The 21446-nt window shown below is 42.5% G+C and overlaps 1 protein-coding gene across 4 annotated transcripts in view; it reads left to right on the forward strand.

The window, feature by feature from the left end:
• Positions 1–1277: 1277 nt before the first annotated feature.
• Positions 1278–21446, forward strand: part of HIPK1 (homeodomain interacting protein kinase 1) — a 50181-nt gene continuing 30012 nt past the window's right edge. For all 4 annotated transcript variants that reach the window (XM_075264076.1, XM_075264077.1, XM_075264078.1 and 1 more), the window contains exons 1-3: positions 1278–1715; positions 17701–18778; positions 20270–20393. In XM_075264076.1, coding sequence (XP_075120177.1) covers positions 17703–18778; positions 20270–20393 — 1200 coding nt within the window. In that variant the 5' untranslated portion in view covers positions 1278–1715; positions 17701–17702. The remainder of the gene's footprint in view (positions 1716–17700; positions 18779–20269; positions 20394–21446) is intronic.

The following is a 21446-nucleotide window of genomic DNA, read 5'->3' on the forward strand; positions in this document are numbered from 1 at the left end:
CTAGATTAGCAGCCAGTAAATGTAGGCAAGTATGTAAATGGTTAGGGGTGTGGCTTCCCTGTCCTTGGGTATGTCACAGTAGCCCAGAGTGACCCTTAGTAGATGTGAATTGAGTGACCTGCTGGCACCTTGCCCCTACAAGTGCAGTAATGCGTTACTCGGAAGAAGCATCCAGTAGATGTTTTGGATCCCCTGTCTCCTTAAAACAGGAAGGTGGTAAGTGTATTTTTATTTCACAACCCTTTACCCTTGCCTTGTGGCATGCATTTTTCATTTTTTTTTTTTTTTGTCTCCCTGCCTTTCAAACTGCCTTTTCCAATCAGTCATATAAGGTCTTATTGTTTGCGGGACATCTTGTGCTTCCTATGTTACCATTTAATATACTGGGAATTGGAAAGAAACTGTAACTTTCTTACTCTTTGCTTTATAAGGGTCACTATGCAGCCAAAGTGACATGTTCCTGTAGTCTGTGGGCTGGTATGATTCCGGGGATATCAAATTTATACAGTGGTGTTTTGTTTTTTTTTCCCCCTGTGTGGAATTTTTGCTACATAGCTAAAACCTGTATCTGCAATACACACACTTTCTTGGGGCAAAAAGCATTACATTCAGTTGAGCCTGACTATGTGAAGCCTAGGTCTCTGCTGTTCGGGCCCGCTGTCTTAGCAGTTACATATAAACACTGAAGGACCCAATGACTATTTTTTAAATACGTTTGTCAGGTGTCCAATGTTTAAAAATTAAAACTGTTGGCGATAAAGGAAATAAAGGCCTCCATGCTCTCTGCTGATTTTTGGCCATTTCTGCGGCGGTGTGTCCCATAGAGACTCCATTGCAGATGCGAACAGTGCCTGTATTGCTGGTCTACTATGCGTCGCCGAGGTGACATACTCCTATCAGTCAAAACTAGGGATATTGGAGGGTATATTTATATGCACAGGTTTTGTCTGGATTTTTTTTTTTATGCAGGTTTTCAAAAGCTAAAACCAGGTGGCAATTAAAGATAAGGTAGAATTTTTTTTTCTTAATCCAGTCCTGGTTTTGGCTTCAAAACTGCAAACACCCAGCACATGGACTAATCACAATGGAACAAACACAATCGCTCAACGCTCGCTGTAACATCGCGCATGCGCAGTCTTCCTCCACACTTCACGTCATTCAGCGCCTCTCCACACGCTCCGTCTGCTCGTCCGTGACGTCAGTGGGAAAGTTCCATTAGCAAAGGGAACGGCCTCCTCTCCATCGATTGGTAACGCCTGCGCTGCTGTCTCCGGCTTCCATTTGTCAGGTCTGGCTGTGTCGCTGGCCGTGGAAGCTTCCCGGGGTGTCGATTCGTTCTTGTCTTCCAAAACCGACCCTCATCCCCCGGAAACCGTACTCGGGGCCGGCACACAGACTCTACAACATTGTGTGAGAACCCGGCAGCCTTCCTGGCCCAGTAACGGAGACCGGGGGAGAGGGTAGGTGATAGAAGAGGACCCATAGAGCAGTCAGGGACGGGAGGTGACGAGAGTCGGCCACAGAGTGCAGGCCTGAGCCACTCCGGTGCTCATCTCACACGGGGCTTCATTGTTACCGGCCTGGTCTCGGAGTGTTCCCGGGGCGGCTAAACACAGGGTTTCCTCCCCTGAGCTTGATGATGAACCGGCGGCGGGGGTCCGGATCTTCCCCGGCAGCTCCTCTCACCAGCGGCTGAGACTACCACCACACCAGCGGTCAGTATGTAGGGAGCCGACTGCCTCCTCTTCCACCTGCTTGTGTATTGTGTACAGTGGTATTGTTCTACATGGAGTAGGTGTGATTGCACCAATATCGGACCGACAATCGTTGCTGCTGCTTCTTGACGTCCTTATTTGTCTACAAATTGTATCGAGTCAATAGTTAAGTATATATGCTAACCCATTGATCAAGAGAACCTTGTGCCAAAACTTTGCCCTCACTCCATGATCCACTTAACTGTTACTTTGTGCTCCTCATGTTCTCCTACAGAGATGGCACTAATAATGGTGTGGTACTATTCTGGGTCTGCCTTGGTAGCAGATGGCATCACTGGTATCTATAGGAGCAGCTATTAATCTGCTGGATACTTCCAATGCTCACGTATGTGTATGAGCTGGATGGATTCATCTACCTCTCAGGGATATGTCACTGGCTTGTATGATCACTACTATGGGATTATGCCCGATCTCGTATAAGGTAGACCTATATTGAAGGCTTGTGTTGTCTAGCATGTGGAAAGTTAGTTATCAGGACTAGGTTTCCCTTGAATAGAACTTGGTGAGTTTACGGGTGATTTTATTCTATAAGGTATCTGGGAAAGCAGAGTACTACCAATATGGCTGATACTGGTGTTGTCATACAACTGTCTCAGGGTATTAAATATCTGATCTGCCTGAGGATTCGATTTTTAGTAAATGGATGGAGATCTCAGCTGAGCTAGATGAGTTTTGGATAGCAGTTGTTGTCCCTGATATTCCTGTACAGTTTCTACAACCACAGAATTTTAGGCAGGTTTAAGTCTCCTAGTACTATTGTATAAGGAGAGGGTGAATCTATCCTCATAGATTGTAAGCTCTTGCGAGCAGGGCCCTCAGTCCCATTGTGTGAAATGACTTTCTTTGTAATGTATCTTTGTCTGTATTTGAACCCTACAAATTGTACAGCGCTGCGGAATATGTTGGCGCTATATAAATAAAATTTATTATTCTATTTGCTTGAGGCATTACTATCTGGCTGTGTAGATGGATTACCCCTGGAGTCCATGTACTGCATTATTCCAGTTTCTGGTAACTTATCAGTGTCTGTTCACTGGCTTCCTCAGATCATTTGTATTGGCTGCTGTCTGGTGCCAGGCTGTGAGGGTTGCAGCAAGTGCTGGCATTTCACAATCTGCTCCTGTGTGGTATTTTTCACATTCACATTGAGGTGATTGCATAGATAGTGGCTTCCTGTGTTTCTCTTATGCGTTGGTATTTGTATGCTTATGTAGCCTCCAGCTCTGTAGTCATTTACTTCTGTTCATTGCAGGTTAGGGGGTAAATTGCCTATTACACAAAGCTTTGTATTTATCTCCTTGGTGGAAAGTTAGGGTGTGTGACTTAATGGTGTGTACATGTGTTGTATTATGTTGACAGCCCTTGCATATGATGTAGTTAAAAAAAAAAAAAAAAAAAAAAAGCCATATCTGATCAGTGGGAGTTTGACGCTCTCCCTCCCTGCTGATTGGTTCCTTTCAGTTGTTTGCTGCAGCCTCTTGTTTACATTAGTCAACTTGCATTGTAGCAACAGTAAATATTATGCCAAGTTCATTATTTTGATCCATCAGAGGACCAGGGCAATGGACACACGACCACTAAAACTGCAGACTCCATTGATGCCATTTTTTTTTTTTTTTACTTAATGCTACTGCGACTTAGTCACTAAACTAAGCCACTGAGGCATACTGTAGCTTCTTCTCACTGTTAACAGGGTGGTAGAGACTGGGAGAAAGTTACGGACTCAGATTCCAGGTATAAAATTATTGAGCCTCTCTCCTCCTCCGAGCACACACTACAACCATGTTAGCGCAGATCAGTGATGGATAAAAATACTCTTGTTGCCACTTTTTGTATGTTTGCAGAAAAACTTTAGTAATCTTGCACAAGTGAGGCAGTTGTTGCTCCTTCTTCTCAAGTAGGATGAGTGATGTCATGATAGAGGATCCTCTACCACAGCACAGGGTGGCACAAGCAGGAGATGAGGGGGGGTCTGAGGAAGAGTGCAAAGAAGTCTCGCTAGTACAGCTGCTCCCTTTCTACAGGACTAGACAGTTTTTGGCTTGTATAAACACTTGCTCATTGCGGTCCTCACGTTCTGTCATGTTCTTTCTCCTGACTTGGTTGACTGTACATGGGTTTTCCATGGATTGGTGCATGTTAGTTATTTTAGGGTGTCTGGGTTGTGACCAGGGCTGATGTTCTCCAGTGCATGCAGGTGGGAATGTAAGACATGGCCTCATCCATCAGCAGGAGCCTTTATTTCCCTGACCTCAGTGTCTGTATAGAGCATCTCATATAGTTCAGAGAAGTCATGTCTTCTCATTTTACATCTCTGCCTTACTGGGGAGGAGGAGGCCTTATGGTATTCTCTTAATGTTGTGCTACCAGCCATTAGAAGAAGTGAAGGGAATAGTCTCTGCCTTGACAACCCTAACTATAGGTATTTTACTCTTCCAAGAATTTTATGTTTGTGGTTTTGTTTTATGGCATTTTGGGAATTCCAGATTACCAGTTTATTGTACTAGGAAAGGGGTGACCAATCTCTTACAAAGGAGATCTCCATAGACTTGGCACCTTCTATATGCTGTAACTTTTATATATACACTTGTAGTCATGGAAATCTGTGTACAGTATTCAAGTACTCCTGCAGAATTCTCTCAAAGCCAACCAAGTGCAGGTAATGATAGATATAGATATGAGGCACTGCCATGCTAATAGTCTTCACGAATTCTGCAGCGATTTGTCATTAACATGACCGCTGACATTTGCATGTATGGCATGTAAGTGCAGAGGCCGATGCTTTTTTGTTTTTCCTATTAGTATTTTTTTTTTTTTTTTTTTTTTTTTTTTTGAATATGGGATGGAAATCCATGCAAACACGGGGAGAACATACAAACTCCTTGCAGTTGTTTTGTGGTTTTTTTTTTTTTTTGCCCTTGGTGGGATTTGAACACCAGGACTCCAGCGCTGCAAGGCTACAGTGCTAACCACTGAGCCACTGTGGCTTTTTTTTTTTTTCTTGAACAACTTTTTGAAATTCCTAAGCAAGTCAGGGCCACACGGTGGCTCAGTGGTTAGCACTGCAGTCTTGCAGCACTGGAGTCTTGGGTTCGAATCCTGCCAGGAGTTTGAATGTTCTCCCTGTGTCTGTGTGTATTTCCTCCCATACGCCAAAGACATACTGATTTGGGGGGGGGGGGAGAATATATGGGGCTCACAATTTTACATAAGAGGAAAAAAAAAACAAGCAAGTCAGTAGATGTTTAAGCCTTTTACAAAAGTACAAAGTTCCCCTTTAGAATTAGTTCAGACATGGTGGCTGTATGGTCCATATACATGGATGGGGGTAACAGGACATTCCAGATCCATAATATGCTCATTTTGTGAAAATGCTGTGAATTTTTTGTTTAATACCCTCATATTAGGGGTGAAGAGTGCAGGGAATCTACTGCAAAATTTCTATATAGCACCTTCAGATTTGGCTGTGGTTCTTGCTTCATTCTGATGGCAACATATCACTCTGGAGCATAACTTTCATTGTATTGCTGTCATGTAATAAGAGGTTGGGGATCTTCTTCAGTTGGGATAACCTCAGCAAATGACATCTTGTTCTGTGATGAATCAGTATGGGATGGTGGCTAGTGAGATCAGTCATACAGACCTGGGTGCTGAGGTGGTTCACTAGTAACCAGCAGATGCCAACGTTTTGTATGTTCATGGACTTCCTTAGAATAGTATAAGGGCAGAAGGCAATGGGTTCTGCCTTTCAGGAGATACTGGGTTGTTTACTTGAGGCAAGTCCATGGGTAGGAATGTACAACTTATTTTTTTGGATCTGATCTTTAACAAGCAATTCAGGGTTGTCCAGTTGCCTAAAATGTTCTAAAACCTTTTACAAAGGTGTAAAGTAATTTTCACCTTGCTGCTTCAGTTCCATAGAATGTGACCAGCGCCGCCAATGACTGGCTGTAGCACTGGGGTGTCTTATGGGCAATTAGCTGCAACAGTCATATGAATTGGGGGGGGGGGACACCTGGAAAACATCAAATTATAGCTGCAGGACATCCATTAGTTGTATTATCTTACACTGTTTTAAAGAGGACCTTTCACCAATTCCAGTTCTCAGCATCTGTTAATACTCTAGCACAGAATTTTTTTTTTTTCTGTAGCCTCCACTCGAACAAGTGCAGGTAGTTTTTGCGTCTGACGTACTAATTAAGCTTTAAGGTCAGAAGGACAATCGGGTGTGTAATCCCAGAATATAAAGTTGCTCTGCTGTTCTTGGTGTCTCCATAAGTGAATAGACCTTGCTGGGAGTTGTAGTTGTAAATAAGTAGACTTCTGTATAGCAGAAGCTTTTCCATATCGGGGTGCTTCTTCTGTTCAGGGTACTTGCCATATACGTGTTTGGGAAAGAGGGTTAGTATGAGAACTTTTTCTTTTATTTGGGATCCAGGTAGTGACTGTTTCTTTACCAAACACCACTCAATCTGCTGCTGGTGAAATGTACTGTGGATTTAAGTAGTCTCCAGAAAAGATTAAACGCTGGATTATTCATGGAGTCTATGGGTCAGGTCACTTGTATAAAAGGGTGGCGTTTCTGTTGCACGTCAAGAATGCTGCCTTCTTCTAGGAAGTCGACTTTTCATCATAGCAGGACATTCTTGGCTCTTGTATTTAAGTGGCTCTGAGAACATCCAACTCCCAAGAGCTCCAAACCCCCACCGCCTTGCAATTGTTTCTAGTGAAACCTTTTCAGGGAAGGCAGAATTGTTTGTGATACTGTAGCCATGCTGGATTTCTCTGTTTATTGCTGCTTTGTGACTGTTACTAGCTACCATGGACCCTGCTGGGTTGAGCTGTGTGAAATAGTTATCCTAATATTTACTTTGGTTGTCGTCTTGTAAAATTTGTCAGTCTGGTACTTTATGGGTCCTTTAACTGTACTGTATCATTGTCTCTATGTAGCTTTGTGATATAGTTTGACATAAGAAATTCACCTACATCTTCTAGATTTTGAGCTTCAAAAGACAGGATGGTCAGCCATATTAGGTCTTGTGGCTAAGCTTATAATATGACTATGCTCCTGGCTAATTCTCTGCCAGATAATGAATCTTTATCTATACTGATGCCCCTGTCCCAGGCTTTTTCTGACCCCAGAGAGCCAGCACTAGTGTGAACCTAACAATGCATGTTGAATTTCAAGCCCACCCATTCCCCCAAAATGGAGAGGAGGGTTAATGATCTGGTCTGCCAAATTTACCCTAACTTTCATGGTCACTTTTACATGGATCACTCACTACTTTCACTTTTATCTTTCCCATTGCGGTGGTTCACACAATTGTCAGTCCACAGTTGGGTTAATTGGCTTGTCCACATTAAAGGGATCCTATGATTTAAACTTTTTTTTTTCTTCTCTCTAGTTGACATGTCGGAATAGCCTATAGGCTATTTGTCTCCCACCTTATAAGTCATCTCTGGGCTGCTGTTCAGTGAAATTTATTTTTTTGGTCGGGATGCAAATAAGTTCTCCATAGAACTACGGAGCGTACTCCACATGCGTGCGTAAGCGGCCTCCAAAAAATGGCCGCTGGCCGGCCTGTGCACTCGGTTCTGCCTGGGTCCCAATGGCAGAGCTGACTGTGCAGGTGCACAAGTCTGACTCCAGCCAGAAGAAGATGAAGAGGCTGGAGAGGGTTCTCTTACAGCATTGGGGACGACCCCAGTGCTGTTTGAGTGCTGGGGCCCACCCCCAGTGCGGTGAGAGAACTCATACAGACAAAAAATTTTTTTTTTTTTCCTCCACCGAACAGAGACTACTTAGGGAACAAATGGCCTTTCTTAAGGCTATTCCGATGTGTCAACTAGAAAGTGTTTAAATGATAGGATCCCTTTAAGTTCCCCTAATAAGTTGATCACATGATGGGGTCTTTATTGATCAGCTTTGACTGTTTGTATTAATCTGGCCAAAGTCAGCCAACCTGCTGACTTCTGCTGCATCGGCCTGATCTGTTGGTGTTCCCATGGAGCTTAGCTATTGCTGGAGGGAACAGGAGTTTTGTGTATGAGAAAAACCTAAAAAAAAATTAAATGTTAATAGTGAGTTATTCACAGGGAGCCCTAGCAAGGAGTGGAATGTATCTTAGAGGTTAAAGAAACAATGAATTAATCTTGCAGTGGGTGGGCTTATTAAGTTTAAAAGGGGGCTTTCCTTCGCATTTCCTTGATATTCATCACTGAGTGTTTGAGCACTGAAGGTGTAAATTGACTCTGGTAAAACCACTTGATAGTCACATATGTTAAAGTTGACCTTTACCAGAGCCAGCTTTGAGCTTTGTCTTAATCTTCTAGGTGTTTTGGTTCATATAGATTTTGATTAAAGGGACACTCCCACCCCCCACTAGTAAGCACCTATTCAGACATGTTAAAACAAAGTGGAATTGTGTTGGACTTCCTGAGATTTCTCTTCTGTCCCTTCTTCCTGTGGTGTAAAACTGAAGCAGATCTTTGTGTTTCTACTGCAGCTTCAAATGGTGGTTGTGTGTGTTCAAATGGTGGTTGTGTGTATATATATATATATATATATATATATATATATATATATATATACATTTATAATTTTTTTTTTTTTCTAATCAAATGTATATAGCACCTTCACCTCTTCTTTCTGCCATCACCGTTTGGTCCGTGAGGGGCCAAACAGGGATACTTCCAGAGTCTCAGAATAAAGTTTAGCGGTGTTGTTTGCGCCTTCACCCCACTTTTTCCCTACATCGTGGGCCTCTGGCCATCATATCCATTAAATTAGGGCTATACTGCAGGGTGGATCCTGAACTCTTACATTACAAAGTAGATGACAAAACGGTGGAGACCATGCACACGGTAACTCCTCTTTCTGATTGCCTTGGACAACTGCTACAATAGTCATGCTTGCCACTTTTCCTCCTTCCTCAATAGAACTCTAATAGTAGCTCAGAGTGGGGAAGGGGCACATTTATACATATGAACTGTTCTCATTCAGACCATTTTACTAGTATTTCTTGCCAACTGCTGTTTTCTGCTTGACCACGAAGTCACTGCCCAGCATTGCTTCCTTCTCGCCTGGTCCCCTCTGACTCGTGCCAGTCACGCAGGACACAACACGTAACAGAACAACTTGTTCTCTATTACATAAGGCAGACTCCGGGGTTGTACAAGCAGGGCTATGCTGGTTGAACATGTTCTCGATATGTCGTCTTTGGAAGAAGGACAAGTATTTCCTAGTTTGGAGTTTCTCAGGAATCTGGGTGGGGGAGGGACATCTGGACTAATCTATTATTGCATATGCAATCTTGCTTTTCTGTACACTGGTCCTTTTTGTTTGTCAGAGACCTCCCCCTTGTTTCCTACCGGACTGAAAATAGCAGAATGCAGTCTAAGGCCGCTCACATTACTCCCATGTTTCTGGCTCGATCTGGGGGTTGTGCTGTCATATAGGCACTTGTTTGTTAGAAGCAGATATCAGGCTGCTGCAGCTTTACTTCGGCCTCCCTCCCCTCCTCTGTGCATGACTTTCTTGATCTGTGGAGTTAAGATAATGTGACACTTAAGTGTGGTGTAATGTTCTTCCAGTGTCTGTGCACAGTGCTTCTCATCCAGTCTTTCCTGTTACCATTCATCTTGTATTATGAGAACATCCAGATGTGATTTGTGGGGTGGAAGCAGAAATCTGTTAGTGACTCTTTGCAGCTTTGATCAGTAGCCCCTTGCCCTAAGCCCTTTACTCTGTTCTCCAGTTTCTACCCTGTAGTCTTATGTAATCCTAGAGCAAGCAAAGACATGGTAGAAGGGAGGGGGCACCCCAGAGAGCTTTAAGTTGGATGTTTAGTACTGATTGACTATACTAAAAACTTCACTGACGTTCACTAAAGTAAAACCCCGAAAATACAAAGATTGCACTTATGAATGTTTCCAAGTATTTCTAATGAGTGCATGTCTTCAGTGAAGCAAGTGGTGTTGGCATCAGGCATCCCTGTCAGCAGCTTAACTCAAGGTATCAAAATTTACTGTGCTCTGTATGTAGAGGGGAGTCAAAAGATCCCAGCAATCTTTCTCTAATGAATTTGGGGCCTCCGTCGCACAAACTGCAGCAGATAGATGATGATAGTTTCTCATGGTGTTTTTGGTATTTCAATACATTGTACATCTGCATTGCTCCTGATGTTTCTATCCCATAGAGAAGCCTACTGCATTTTGGTGTATTTAGGGCTCGTTCACATCTGCGCCCGGTCTCCATTTATACAGGTTTCCATTTCCTGGACTGGAAACCTGCAGGCAGTTTTCAAACCCATTCATTTGAATGGGTTTTAAGTGTCCGACCATGAGCTTCGGTGAGTGTTTTATGCTCTCTGCGGCAAAACTTTTTTTAAAATATTTTTTAATCGGACACAGTCAGACATGCAGGACTGTGTCCAGTTAAAAAAAAAAAAAAAAAAAAAAAAAAAAAATTCACCGTAGAGCGCATAAAATGCTCACTGGCGCTCACGGCCAGACCCGGTCTGACAGGTTTCCGTCTTCTGATGGCAGCAGACGGAAACCTGAGTACGGAGACCGAACGCTGGTGTGAACCTACAGTTATTTTTAGACTTTCATGTAACATTTGATCACAGTATTTATAGGTTAAGTAATGCCTGTAGTGTAATAAATATTGTTTTAAAGGATGCATCTGTTTAAATGCAATGTCAGAGCACATTTATACTGAACCTTTCCCACAAAACTACCGTATATAACCTGCTGTTTAGGGCTAGTTCACATGGGGCAAGAACAGGAGGCTTTTGGCACAGAATCCACCTCAAAATCCGCCCCCTCACAATCGAGGTCTATGTAGACTGCTAGCAATCTTTTTTCCACTAGTGGTTGGTTCCCGCTCGTGGAAAAAAGTGAGCTGTCCTTTCTAGAGGCAGACGCAGCGATGGAAATTGCTGCTCCACGTCAAGACAATCCCTCCAGACTAGGCCAACTCATTTGGGCCTGCTCGGCAGTGGGAATCCACGACTGTCGAAAGCTGCAGCAGGTGCATTTTGATCCTGATTCTGACACACTTCCCGTGTCAAAATCAGGATCAAAATACGTGGTCACTAGCCTTGTGTGAACTAGCCCATCTTTCTGCTCATTCTGAGTTGAGCAGTCCAGTAGCTGGACCTACCCTTTAAGTGTGCATAAAAATATAGTTGTGAATCATGGATAGGAATACCCAATAGACTCCTAAGCTCAGACCAACCTTTCCATTAGTCCCTGCTGTAATCTTTCTCTTGCAGCAAGGTTAAGTTAGTCATATACAAATTAAACTATGTAGTCAGATGGGCCGGAGCAGCTTCATCCTAGTCACCCTGTCCCATTGCTAATAACTTCTAGGCATGATGAACATTTCCTTCACAGCCCCTTTGTGTCACAAGGGAGATGTCAGTCATGCCCAAGAGGTGAGATTAGCGAGGGTGACTAGTCTGAAGATGCTCCCGCCCCTGTGACTACTTAGGGTAAGTTGCATATGACTGTCAAACATTTAGATCTTCACTTTGCTCAACCAGATTAGTGGGGATCAATGGAAAGGGAATTACTTCATCCTGTATGATGGGGCCAAGTTATGGTTGAAAAATCTGACTGGTTCTCTAAATAAACCAAACCCAAGTTTTTCTGAATCTTTCCCAGCAAGGCTATACATTCATGTGTTCAGCTGCTCCTGCTCTATAACAGCCTGTATTACGTTTCACCATGTCCTGTTTATAGATGCCAAATATCAGATTTGGGGGCATCAGGATACCGGCTGAGCCATGAACACTTTTGTTGTGCGTGACTGAGCGAGAACAGATCTTATGAAAACTCGTGAGTGCTGTTTGTTCAGGATGTCCCAGTTATTTATCTATCTATACAGCCATTTGCTATCCAAATAGTTAGCTGTGGTCTGGGAAATGACTGCAGTAGTTTTCTTTCCTCGTGCTATTCAGCGGCCTGTCACTTTCACATCCTTTTCACTCATTTCATGTATTGGATGATTTGGGCTTTATATTTTCCAATGAAATCCTATAATTTTGGGAATTTTTCAGGCTCTCCCTAATGTTGACTAAATACACTATTTTAATATGAATTTTTTTAAAAAGTTTTTAGTTAAATGTCAGAATTTGGGTCACTGCTGTAAAGACATCTTTTATATGGAATATGCATCCTGCCATTGTTGGCATACAGAATACATAGTAAACTAGTAGTCTATATATACACTGTTACCACATTACATTAGAGTGTAACCCACTAACATGTGAACCTGTCAGGGGGGTGGAATTTAGGCCCCAGACTGCCACTGGCCTGTTCAGGAGGAGAATAAATTGACAAAGGAGTCCTATATTCTGACTGATGCAGTATAACCTGGCAAAGGTACTTTGAAGACTACTCTTGCTATATTTAGCTTACTTGGAAGGAGTCAAGAGGGTGGAGCCACCTCTGAGTCCCTTGCTGGCCTTCACAGTGCATGCATGGGATGGCACAGGAGGTGTATCAGGCTGGAAGCAGCTTCCCTGCACTACTATAGGGTTACTGCTGTTAAATAGAACATCACATTTTAATACATGAAATGCTACTCTATTTTATTTTTACAGTAAGTTCATACTTACAACTTTTCTAGTGTGGCCGCCTTGACATTTTCCTTGTTACAGTACTAAGGTTTGTAAAGCAGGGGACATCTTTGTTTTTTTTTCTGCCTGCCATGTAACCCTTGTCCTAACATGACATCAGTGCTCTTGGCACAGTCTCCATCCTTTGAAGTTGATACGAGATGTTTATACCATGCCAAGAAGGGAAATGAATCTTGAGCCTAGGTGTAGTTTGCTTGGCCGCACATGTATTTTTGTTCTTACCTATGCCCTCACCCTTCAGTGGCTGAAACACAAACCTAAATCTTAAAGGACGTACCTAATTACATACTTTATGGCTGCATTTTGCAGGAACGTTATTGGACAGGGACTCAAACTTATTTGCAGTTGCAGCTTGTGCTAGGTTATAATGGTAGGTTTTAAGAGGACTACATGTGCCCGAGGATGTGACGGGTCCTCTTTAAAGGGGTTGTCCACTCAGGTTTAAAGGACTGTTAATACAAACCCTGTAGAGAATAGACTAATCCTCCTGCTGATCAGGGGCGAGTCTTGGATCGGGCTAGGTTTGCACAACCATATTTAGGCAGCGAAACTTAGTCCGTGTGTTTGGCAGATTTACCAGTCAGAACAATATTCCAGCAGTGGGGCTCCTAGCATGGTGGTTATTTATGGTCCTTGGTAGTCCCTGCGACATATTGTCCCTTGCCATTGTACAGTTTAACTTCTTACAAAATGAGACCAAGGGAACAGAAGGAGTTGAAGGCTTTTTTTTTTTTGTCTTTTGATGTTAATGACTATAAAAAAAATCATATCTATAGCTGGCACTTAATTCATGTCTCATGTGCATTTTAACCCTTTAGCAATATAACACATTTTAGCCTTAAAGGGAAACTCTGCAAGCAAATCTGTATCAGACTGACTGTACCTTTTGCTTCTACACTTTCCAAAGATGTCTTTACTATTCTGCATTGCAGCTCTTATTTCATGAACATCTGCATGCAAATTATCTGGAAAGGGGCTTTAGGGGCATTTCTTCTACTGGGGCTTTTCTGTTGTAGATTATCAACCCAAACTTGCCACCCTGTTGCTTGAGTGATATCTTCCACGTTCAGTTAGGATAGATGTGTGTAAAACAAATAAAAAAATAAAAATATAATATTTATTCCAGATTGTGTTTCAAGCTCCTTAAAGTGGCTGCAATATGTAATGTGCATTGCTCAGACTCCCGCAGGGTTTTTCTAGTACTGTGGGGATGTTCCACTCTTACATTGTAAGGGCTTTATATATGGCTCCCCTTTCTCTAACTATTGACAGGCTGTTTATCAGTTATGAAGTGTGTGCCCTGCCACTTTCCTCAGTTCCTGCTCTGTCTAGTTTGGGAGAAGTGTCCGTCAGTAATGAGAGGCCGTTACTAACACCTTGTAATTATCCCTATTTTTAAAGTCAGTAGAGATTGCAGGGGATGCAGCTTGGACAGAGGGTCCTGTATATAGAGTCAGCAGTCAGTACTGAGGGAGAGGACTTGTAGGTAAAGACGAAGCTTAGTGTGTTTTATGGAAATACAGATTGAAAAACAGAGCCCTTCTGTGACAGGAAAGGATTATCCTTGAATAAAAATAGACCAGGGCAAGATTACGTAAGTTGTACATTATTGAATAATTTAGTACTACATCAGAGCTTTCTGCTTGTACACTTTTTTTTTTAATTTATTTTTATTTATTTATTTTTTTTTTTTTGGGGGGGGGGTGCCTTTGTAAAGAGCATAAGGCAGAGGTTACTGGAGTGCAACTTTTTTTAAAGGGGTTGTCCAGTTTCAGCAAGCAAATGCTTGTATAATAAAGTTTTAGTGCTCCATATGCTTGTTGTATAATGTCCTCAGTTTTCTAGATCTCTGCTTGCTGTGACTAGTTTGGCTTGCTTGCAGTGGATGGTGGCCAGTCCAGGGTCACGTGATGGGCTGTCCAGATGCATGGCTGATTGCAAGACTGTTTACTGAGCTGTCTGTAGCAAGCTGTGTGCCTGTCTCATCACATGACTGTGGCCTGGTTCTTATCCACTAGTGGTAAGCAGAAGGAATCACAGCAAGCACAGATCTTAAAACCATGACGAATTTATACTGAAAATTAACGTATAACTTTTCATTGTTTGAATAACTTTCTGAAACTGGACAAAACCCTTATATAATATAAAAGTGATTTCTACTTTCATACTGAACTTCCAAAACTTTATGGGATGTCTGCATGAAAATTTGCAGAGGAGAAAGTCCTGCACGGAGGACACTTTTCCTCTGCCAGTTTTAGCAAATTCCAAACAAAACACTGCTGTCTCTGTGCAAAAATTACAAGGCTCAATTCCAATCTAGAGAATATATATATTAGATTTTTTTTAAAAAATTTTTTTTAGCGCTATCTTAATTTTTAGTTATACACACCTTCATTTGTTTTTCCTGGAGGAAATGTACTAAAACCTCATCCTGTTTTCTTGTATGCATATTGACATACTGCACAGTATACACAGTGTTTTTTTTTTTTTTTTTTTTTTTTTTTTTTTAGGCGGGTCCCTGTGGTTATAGATGCCACTTGATGGGATCTATTAAATGTATACCACAGAGTTTCTGATAGAGATTGCACAGCAGAATAAACATAGCCAGACACCTAAAATTGGTTTATTTTGACAAGGTTAGTCCACCTAGAATATTATGTCCTGGTTGGCATCATTGCTACAGGCTAATATTTGCTTAGGATGAGTTAAAAGCTGGGTGTTTAGCATTGCATTCATTATGGAAACTAGAAGTAGGTTCTTATTTGCCTCTGAAAACTTGTCTTTGTTATGCTGTGAAATGCAGCCTTGACTTGTGTGACTGTGAATGGGGGGGCAGCGGTCCCTTTGAATGTCACCACACAGCTGCACTCTCTGCATTCAGTTTGTGATAATGAAATGGCCCCCACAGGACATGGGTTACTAATTTCCAAGGGTCACATTAATCACCATAAGAGGTCGCCTTGTCTTGCTTCTTGCTGTGCTCAGCACCAGTTGACTTCAGGGTTATTTTCTTTTCCTGGTTAGCTCTCTGACCTCCAGGCTAGACTTCCATTTTTCTGGCTAATCCCAGTCCCTGTTTAGGGAGGCAGCCATGTAATTTATGCTGAGGGCTGAATTACAGGTTTGCTTTTTCTAACCATCTGAAATCTGCTCTCTTCTTGAGCGGACACCGCAATTATCAGATGCTGGGGGGGGGGGGGGGGGGAGAGACAAGACTCCTGGACGTCAGGCCACCCCTATCTGCACTGTTAGCATTATATTCTATCCAAAAGGTTATAGAAGTGCTGCCTATGGTGTTTGTAAGGGCTCCTCTGGCCATAAATGGCTGCTTACTGTCCCCAAATACACCAAAGATATTGGTACACCCACATATTACCCTTGCAGGTGCTTTTGTCACCATCTTCTAAATCCATAGGCATCAATATGTAGTTCGTAGTTTTTGTGCTGATAATGCTAAAGCAGGGTTTGAGTGAAGTATTGATGACTTATTCACCATGGCTGCGTTATGGTTCCGATAATTTATCAATAATGCCAGATGATCATGGAATATCTAGGATGGACAAAACTAATTTGGCTACAGTGACATCCCATTCTATTACACATCTGTGTTTTTACTCATGTCAGTACATTCTTTTCTAGAAATCAAACATTTTGCATTTTTGATCAGGATTAGTAATGGGCTTATTCTACGAAGCCTGAATTCAGTGAGTGCTTTTGGATGAGCCTTTTTTGCAGAAATGTTTAACGTCAGACTGGATGTCTAGGTGCTGGATTTTATATACTTCTAGCAAGACAGAGGTGTGTGTGTCCCAGTACTCTCTACATATAGTGCAAAATAGGAGGTGGAGGGAAGTGACCTTGGGTTCATTGCCCCCAAAAAGCAAATTTGTGTTGGTAAAATAATTTCATTTGATTTGAGCTTATTGTGACCCCCACTGTGACATTCACTTAACCATGCTGACTTCATATGGATCAGCATACAATTGTAAGCTGTGTGCACACACCAGTGCTGGGTGCCTTATACCATGATCACCAACAGTACCTGAAAGATTCCACTGCCCTATAAGACAGTCATGTCAGGGTCATCATGTTATTTTAATGGGAAGAGTAGGGGGAAGGGGAGTAAGCTGGTGCTAGACTGGTCTGGCTGCAGCTTATCATAAGAACAATGGATTGAGCATGCTGAATTTAAACTTGCCCACTGGTTTCTATTGACACCTCCAGTTGGGAGGAGTTCACATACACATGAAATGGTCAACTGAGCCTACAGAAATCTCACCAATGTGTGAAGTCCTCAGTCTCATGTGACCACTGAGACCAGTCAGCAATTGCTGGTGATGTCACTGGTGCTTTCAAGTAGTAGCCACTTCTTGATCCCATCAGTCAGTTGAGGCTGAGGACTTATCCAGTCAGTGGTGCAAGACTGAGAGGACACCGGCAGCGGATAACTGTGTGCTAGAGAAGGGGGAAGGACAGCAAGCTATAGTTCATAAATTTATATTTTAACACCTCCCCTGCCTGGTCAAACCATTGAAATCGAATTCCAGGTTGGAAACTTTTTTTTTTTTTTTTTTTTTTTTCTTCACCTGCCTGTGGACTTTGTTGCTGTTCAAACTGTGCCATCCTTGGGCTATGTCTGGTATTGTTTGGCTTCAGTAGAGCGGGTTATGTGCGGAGCGGCCTAATGTGTTAGCAGTCTTGGCCAGCATACTCTAATGCAATTTTTTTTTTTTTTTTATTAGCTTTTTAAAACTTTCTTCCATCATTTCGAACACTAGTCACCTTCTCATTGGACATGTGGATTTGAGATGTGGGAATGATCATTGTAGATTTTGTAGCATAGACCTGTGCAAGTGATTATTATTTTTTTTTTTTTTTTCTTGTTCACCTTCCATACAATAGCAGATGGAATAAAAAGCTGTATGTTTGTCCTGGCTCTATACATTTTAGGCCACAGCAAAATGTCATTCCCTAGGAGGTCAGATCAGTGTAAATTCTTCTTTCATTCCCCCAGAGAGCTTCCATTTGGAAAAATAAACATAAACCCTTCCATGCTGAGAAATTGTTTTCTGGAATCTTTCCTGTAAGACCACTTCGACCGCTTCCTCTTTATTTTTAGATAAGCCAGAATGCTAGATATTGTCAATGAAAACATTAGATACAGTTTGTGCTGCTGTGCTCCTTTTATTTGTGTCTACTTCATGGGTGTGTATCTTGGACACTTTATTCTTTCACATTCAGCTCACAATAAGACTAAACTTGTTTCTTCTATTTTTCAGGTATGGCATCACAGCTGCAGGTGTTCTCCCCTCCTTCAGTATCGTCCAGTGCCTTCTGTAGTGCAAAGAAACTTAAAGTCGAGCCTTCTGGCTGGGATGTTACAGGACAGGGTAGTAGCAACAAGTATTACGCACACGGCAAGAACCTCTCAGTCGCTCAAGGGCACACAAGTTCATCTCACCAGGTAGCTAACTTCAGTCTACCTGCCTACGAGCCCAATCTCCTTATTCCAGCCACTGCAGCAGAGCATATAGTGGTTACTGCCGCTGACAGTACCGGCAGTGGCCCCACCACCTCCTTCCAGAGCAGCCAAATCTTGAACCACAGAAGCAACGTTTCTTTACTGGAACCATACCAAAAATGTGGACTGAAAAGAAAAAGTGAAGAGGTGGACAGCAACGGTAGTGTGCAGATTATTGATGAACGGCCACCTCTGATGCAGCAAAACAGAACCGCGGTGGGTGCTGCTGCCACTACCACCACTGTAACCACTAAAAGCAGCAGCTCCAATGGCGAGGGGGATTACCAACTTGTTCAGCATGAAATCCTGTGTTCCATGACCAATAGCTATGAAGTCCTGGAGTTCTTGGGCCGAGGGACTTTTGGTCAAGTGGCAAAATGCTGGAAGCGTAGCACAAAGGAAATTGTGGCTATTAAGATCTTGAAGAACCACCCTTCCTATGCCAGGCAAGGCCAGATAGAGGTTAGCATCCTCTCCCGCCTGAGTAGTGAGAATGCAGACGAGTACAACTTTGTACGCTCATACGAGTGCTTCCAGCACAAGAATCACACTTGCCTTGTTTTTGAAATGTTGGAACAGAATTTGTATGACTTCCTGAAACAAAATAAGTTCAGTCCTCTTCCGCTGAAGTATATCCGACCCATATTACAGCAGGTTGCCACTGCCCTGATGAAGCTGAAAAGCTTAGGGCTGATTCATGCCGATCTGAAACCAGAGAACATCATGCTGGTGGACCCGGTGCGTCAGCCTTATAGGGTGAAGGTGATAGACTTTGGCTCGGCCAGTCATGTTTCTAAAGCAGTGTGCTCCACCTACTTGCAATCTCGGTACTACAGGTAAGATTATAGAAGTTGCATTTATTTCAATTGTAAATTGAGAAACTGTCTAATGGAATATAGAATATCGCCCACTCAGCCTGGGGCAAATGGAATTGCTAAGAGCATACCTGTATCCTCCCTTTATAGCAGACATCCCTCCTCCTCTAGGCCAAGCCATGGCATAAAATAAGTGGAGCTATCCAGAGCTGTCTGTGCTCTGCCTGGTGGTAGCTTTATTTTTTTTCTATTTTCCATTGATTGAAATTGACCTTGTCAGATTTCCACATTGTTTCAGAACCTCCATCAGAAATTTGTTCAAGTGGGGTGACTTCTGCAAGGTTTATTCATGTGAATGGGACAGTCATAGATGTGGCACACCCCAGCTATAAAATTTTAGGTGTAATAAGAGGAATGTCACAAGGAGTTATCAGTAGTATGGGTAGTACGATAAAGTAAAACGGGACAAGTGATGAGGTCCCCTTTAATCTGTAACTGAGAATATTCTAGTTCCTTGGACAGTAGGCCTAATACATTTATAAGGTTGTCCAACCCTCACTCATCCACACTCCCAAACTTTCCTTTCTACTACAGTATTATACACTTAAAAGCCAAACACTGGCCCACAGTATAAGGACTTGGTCAGACATGAGTGTGATATGTGAAGACACATATGTTTAGTCATCGCACTGCAATATTTGCAAGGTATAATGAAGTGTAGAAGTTGCGTGGTGCTTCCCCCTCTGGAATTTGAAAAGACTTCTCATCGCTTACTGAAGTAGGAAAAATTTGACCTAAGCCACAGATTTGTTATAAAGAATTTGCTGGGAGTCAGATGAAAGTGACATAAATGTAATCTACTGTCCATACTTTGTCTTGTTCCTGCTCTTCAGTTTATAAAAACAGCCTTCTAAGGATCATGACTCTGGACTTATTGGGGGCTGAGGGGATGTGTGTGGGGGGGTGACTAAACGAACAGTCATCTGCTGCATTTCTCAGTTCTCCATGCTGTTCACAAGCTTGGGTGATAAGATTGCAGGACATGAAGCTATGTAGTGTGACCGAAGTACAGAAGCAGCAGTTACCGATGCGAGTGTTAAAACTCAAGCATTGACCAGCCACCATTGTGTATAGCTTGGCGATCCTTCCAAGTAAATTTTGGCTTTCCAGATTTGTTCTATGCTGCTTGGATCAGGGATCATAACCTTCAGCACCCTAGCTGTTGTAAAACCACAACTCCCAGCATACACACTTGCTGAGCTGTTCACAAACACCCGCAAAGCGAATAGAACATGTAGAGTTGTAGTGTCACAAGACCTAGAGGTTGAAGATCTAGATTTGCAATTTAGGTTTCTCAGAACTGGAAATTGCTATGCCAATCAGGTGCTAAATATCTGGAGACTCAACAGAGGGGTTAATGTAGAATTATGTAGGTTGTAGGTTAATTATAGAAACTTTAAGTTTCAGTTTTGTTTCTGAGGTTTTTCACTCTTTTCTCCTTCCTCCCTACAGAGCTCCAGAGATAATCCTTGGGCTGCCATTTTGTGAAGCAATAGACATGTGGTCTCTGGGTTGTGTCATAGCGGAGCTGTTCCTTGGATGGCCTTTGTATCCAGGTGCTTCAGAGTATGATCAGGTAACTTGAGATGCTTTCATTCATGGTTACAATGGTGGGGAAAAAAAGTGTCAGGAAATGTCTTCACCTTGCTCATTCCAATGCTATAGTCATGCCAGAAAAGATGTATAGCGCTGTATAATAGACTGAGGAAATTCCATATCTGCTTCCCCCCTCCCCCATAAGAACTTATTATATATTCTTCTATCTGTGTCATGGCTGCAGCAATTTACAAGTCTTATTTACTTTCACTCAGATTGCAGCGTCTCCCTGGGTGTGCTGCACAAAGTCATGGCCAAAGTCCTAGCCTGTGACCGAAAGTATGTTACATATTATTAATCATGAGAGCAAAAGAGCGTAATAAAAAGTTGATTGAAGTGACAAAGCAGCAGTTTATATGCAGATCAAATGATGATGTGTCTAGTTCAAGCTATTCATGTAGGTCAGCTAAACTATCCGAAGTGGTATGGAAATATGGTCACTGCACTGGAACACCCCAAACTTACTCATAAGGGGGAGTCTATGTTCAAATTGGTTAAATTCAAGTTCTCTTCAGTCAGTATGCTATTTCCATGTAAAAGCATACAGATGGCCTGAGGTAGAGCACTCATTGCTATATACCATGGCTGTGTCGTAAATAACCCCCTCTGTTCCCCAGCTCTGAGCGATGAGGCAGCCATGTGTAGGTGTCCCTGGTACAGCAATGCTGGTGTTCTGCCAGTGCTCTTACATCATCTGCTTCTTGAAAATGGATGAGATCACCTCCAGTATATTTTCTGGAGAAAACAGTACATGAGACGTAACTTTCCTTCCAGGTGTTCAGGTCTTGCGGGTAACCATAAAACATGTTAACTATGGTGTGGTTGGGTAGCTGCCATTCTGGCGGAGACCTGTCTGTTCTGCAGCTGTCACTGGATCTTGAAGTCATTCTCAGGATTCTTGATGTTTCTTCATCTTTCAGTACATAATAGATGATCTATAACATTCTGCAGACACTTGCTGCAATTCTATTACATAGACATTTTCATGAATCCCATAGCACAGCTTTGTGCCAGCTGTGCCTACACATTTTCT

The sequence above is a fragment of the Leptodactylus fuscus genome, chromosome 2 (genome assembly GCF_031893055.1).
Source record: "Leptodactylus fuscus isolate aLepFus1 chromosome 2, aLepFus1.hap2, whole genome shotgun sequence".
Lineage (NCBI taxonomy): Eukaryota > Metazoa > Chordata > Amphibia > Anura > Leptodactylidae > Leptodactylus > Leptodactylus fuscus.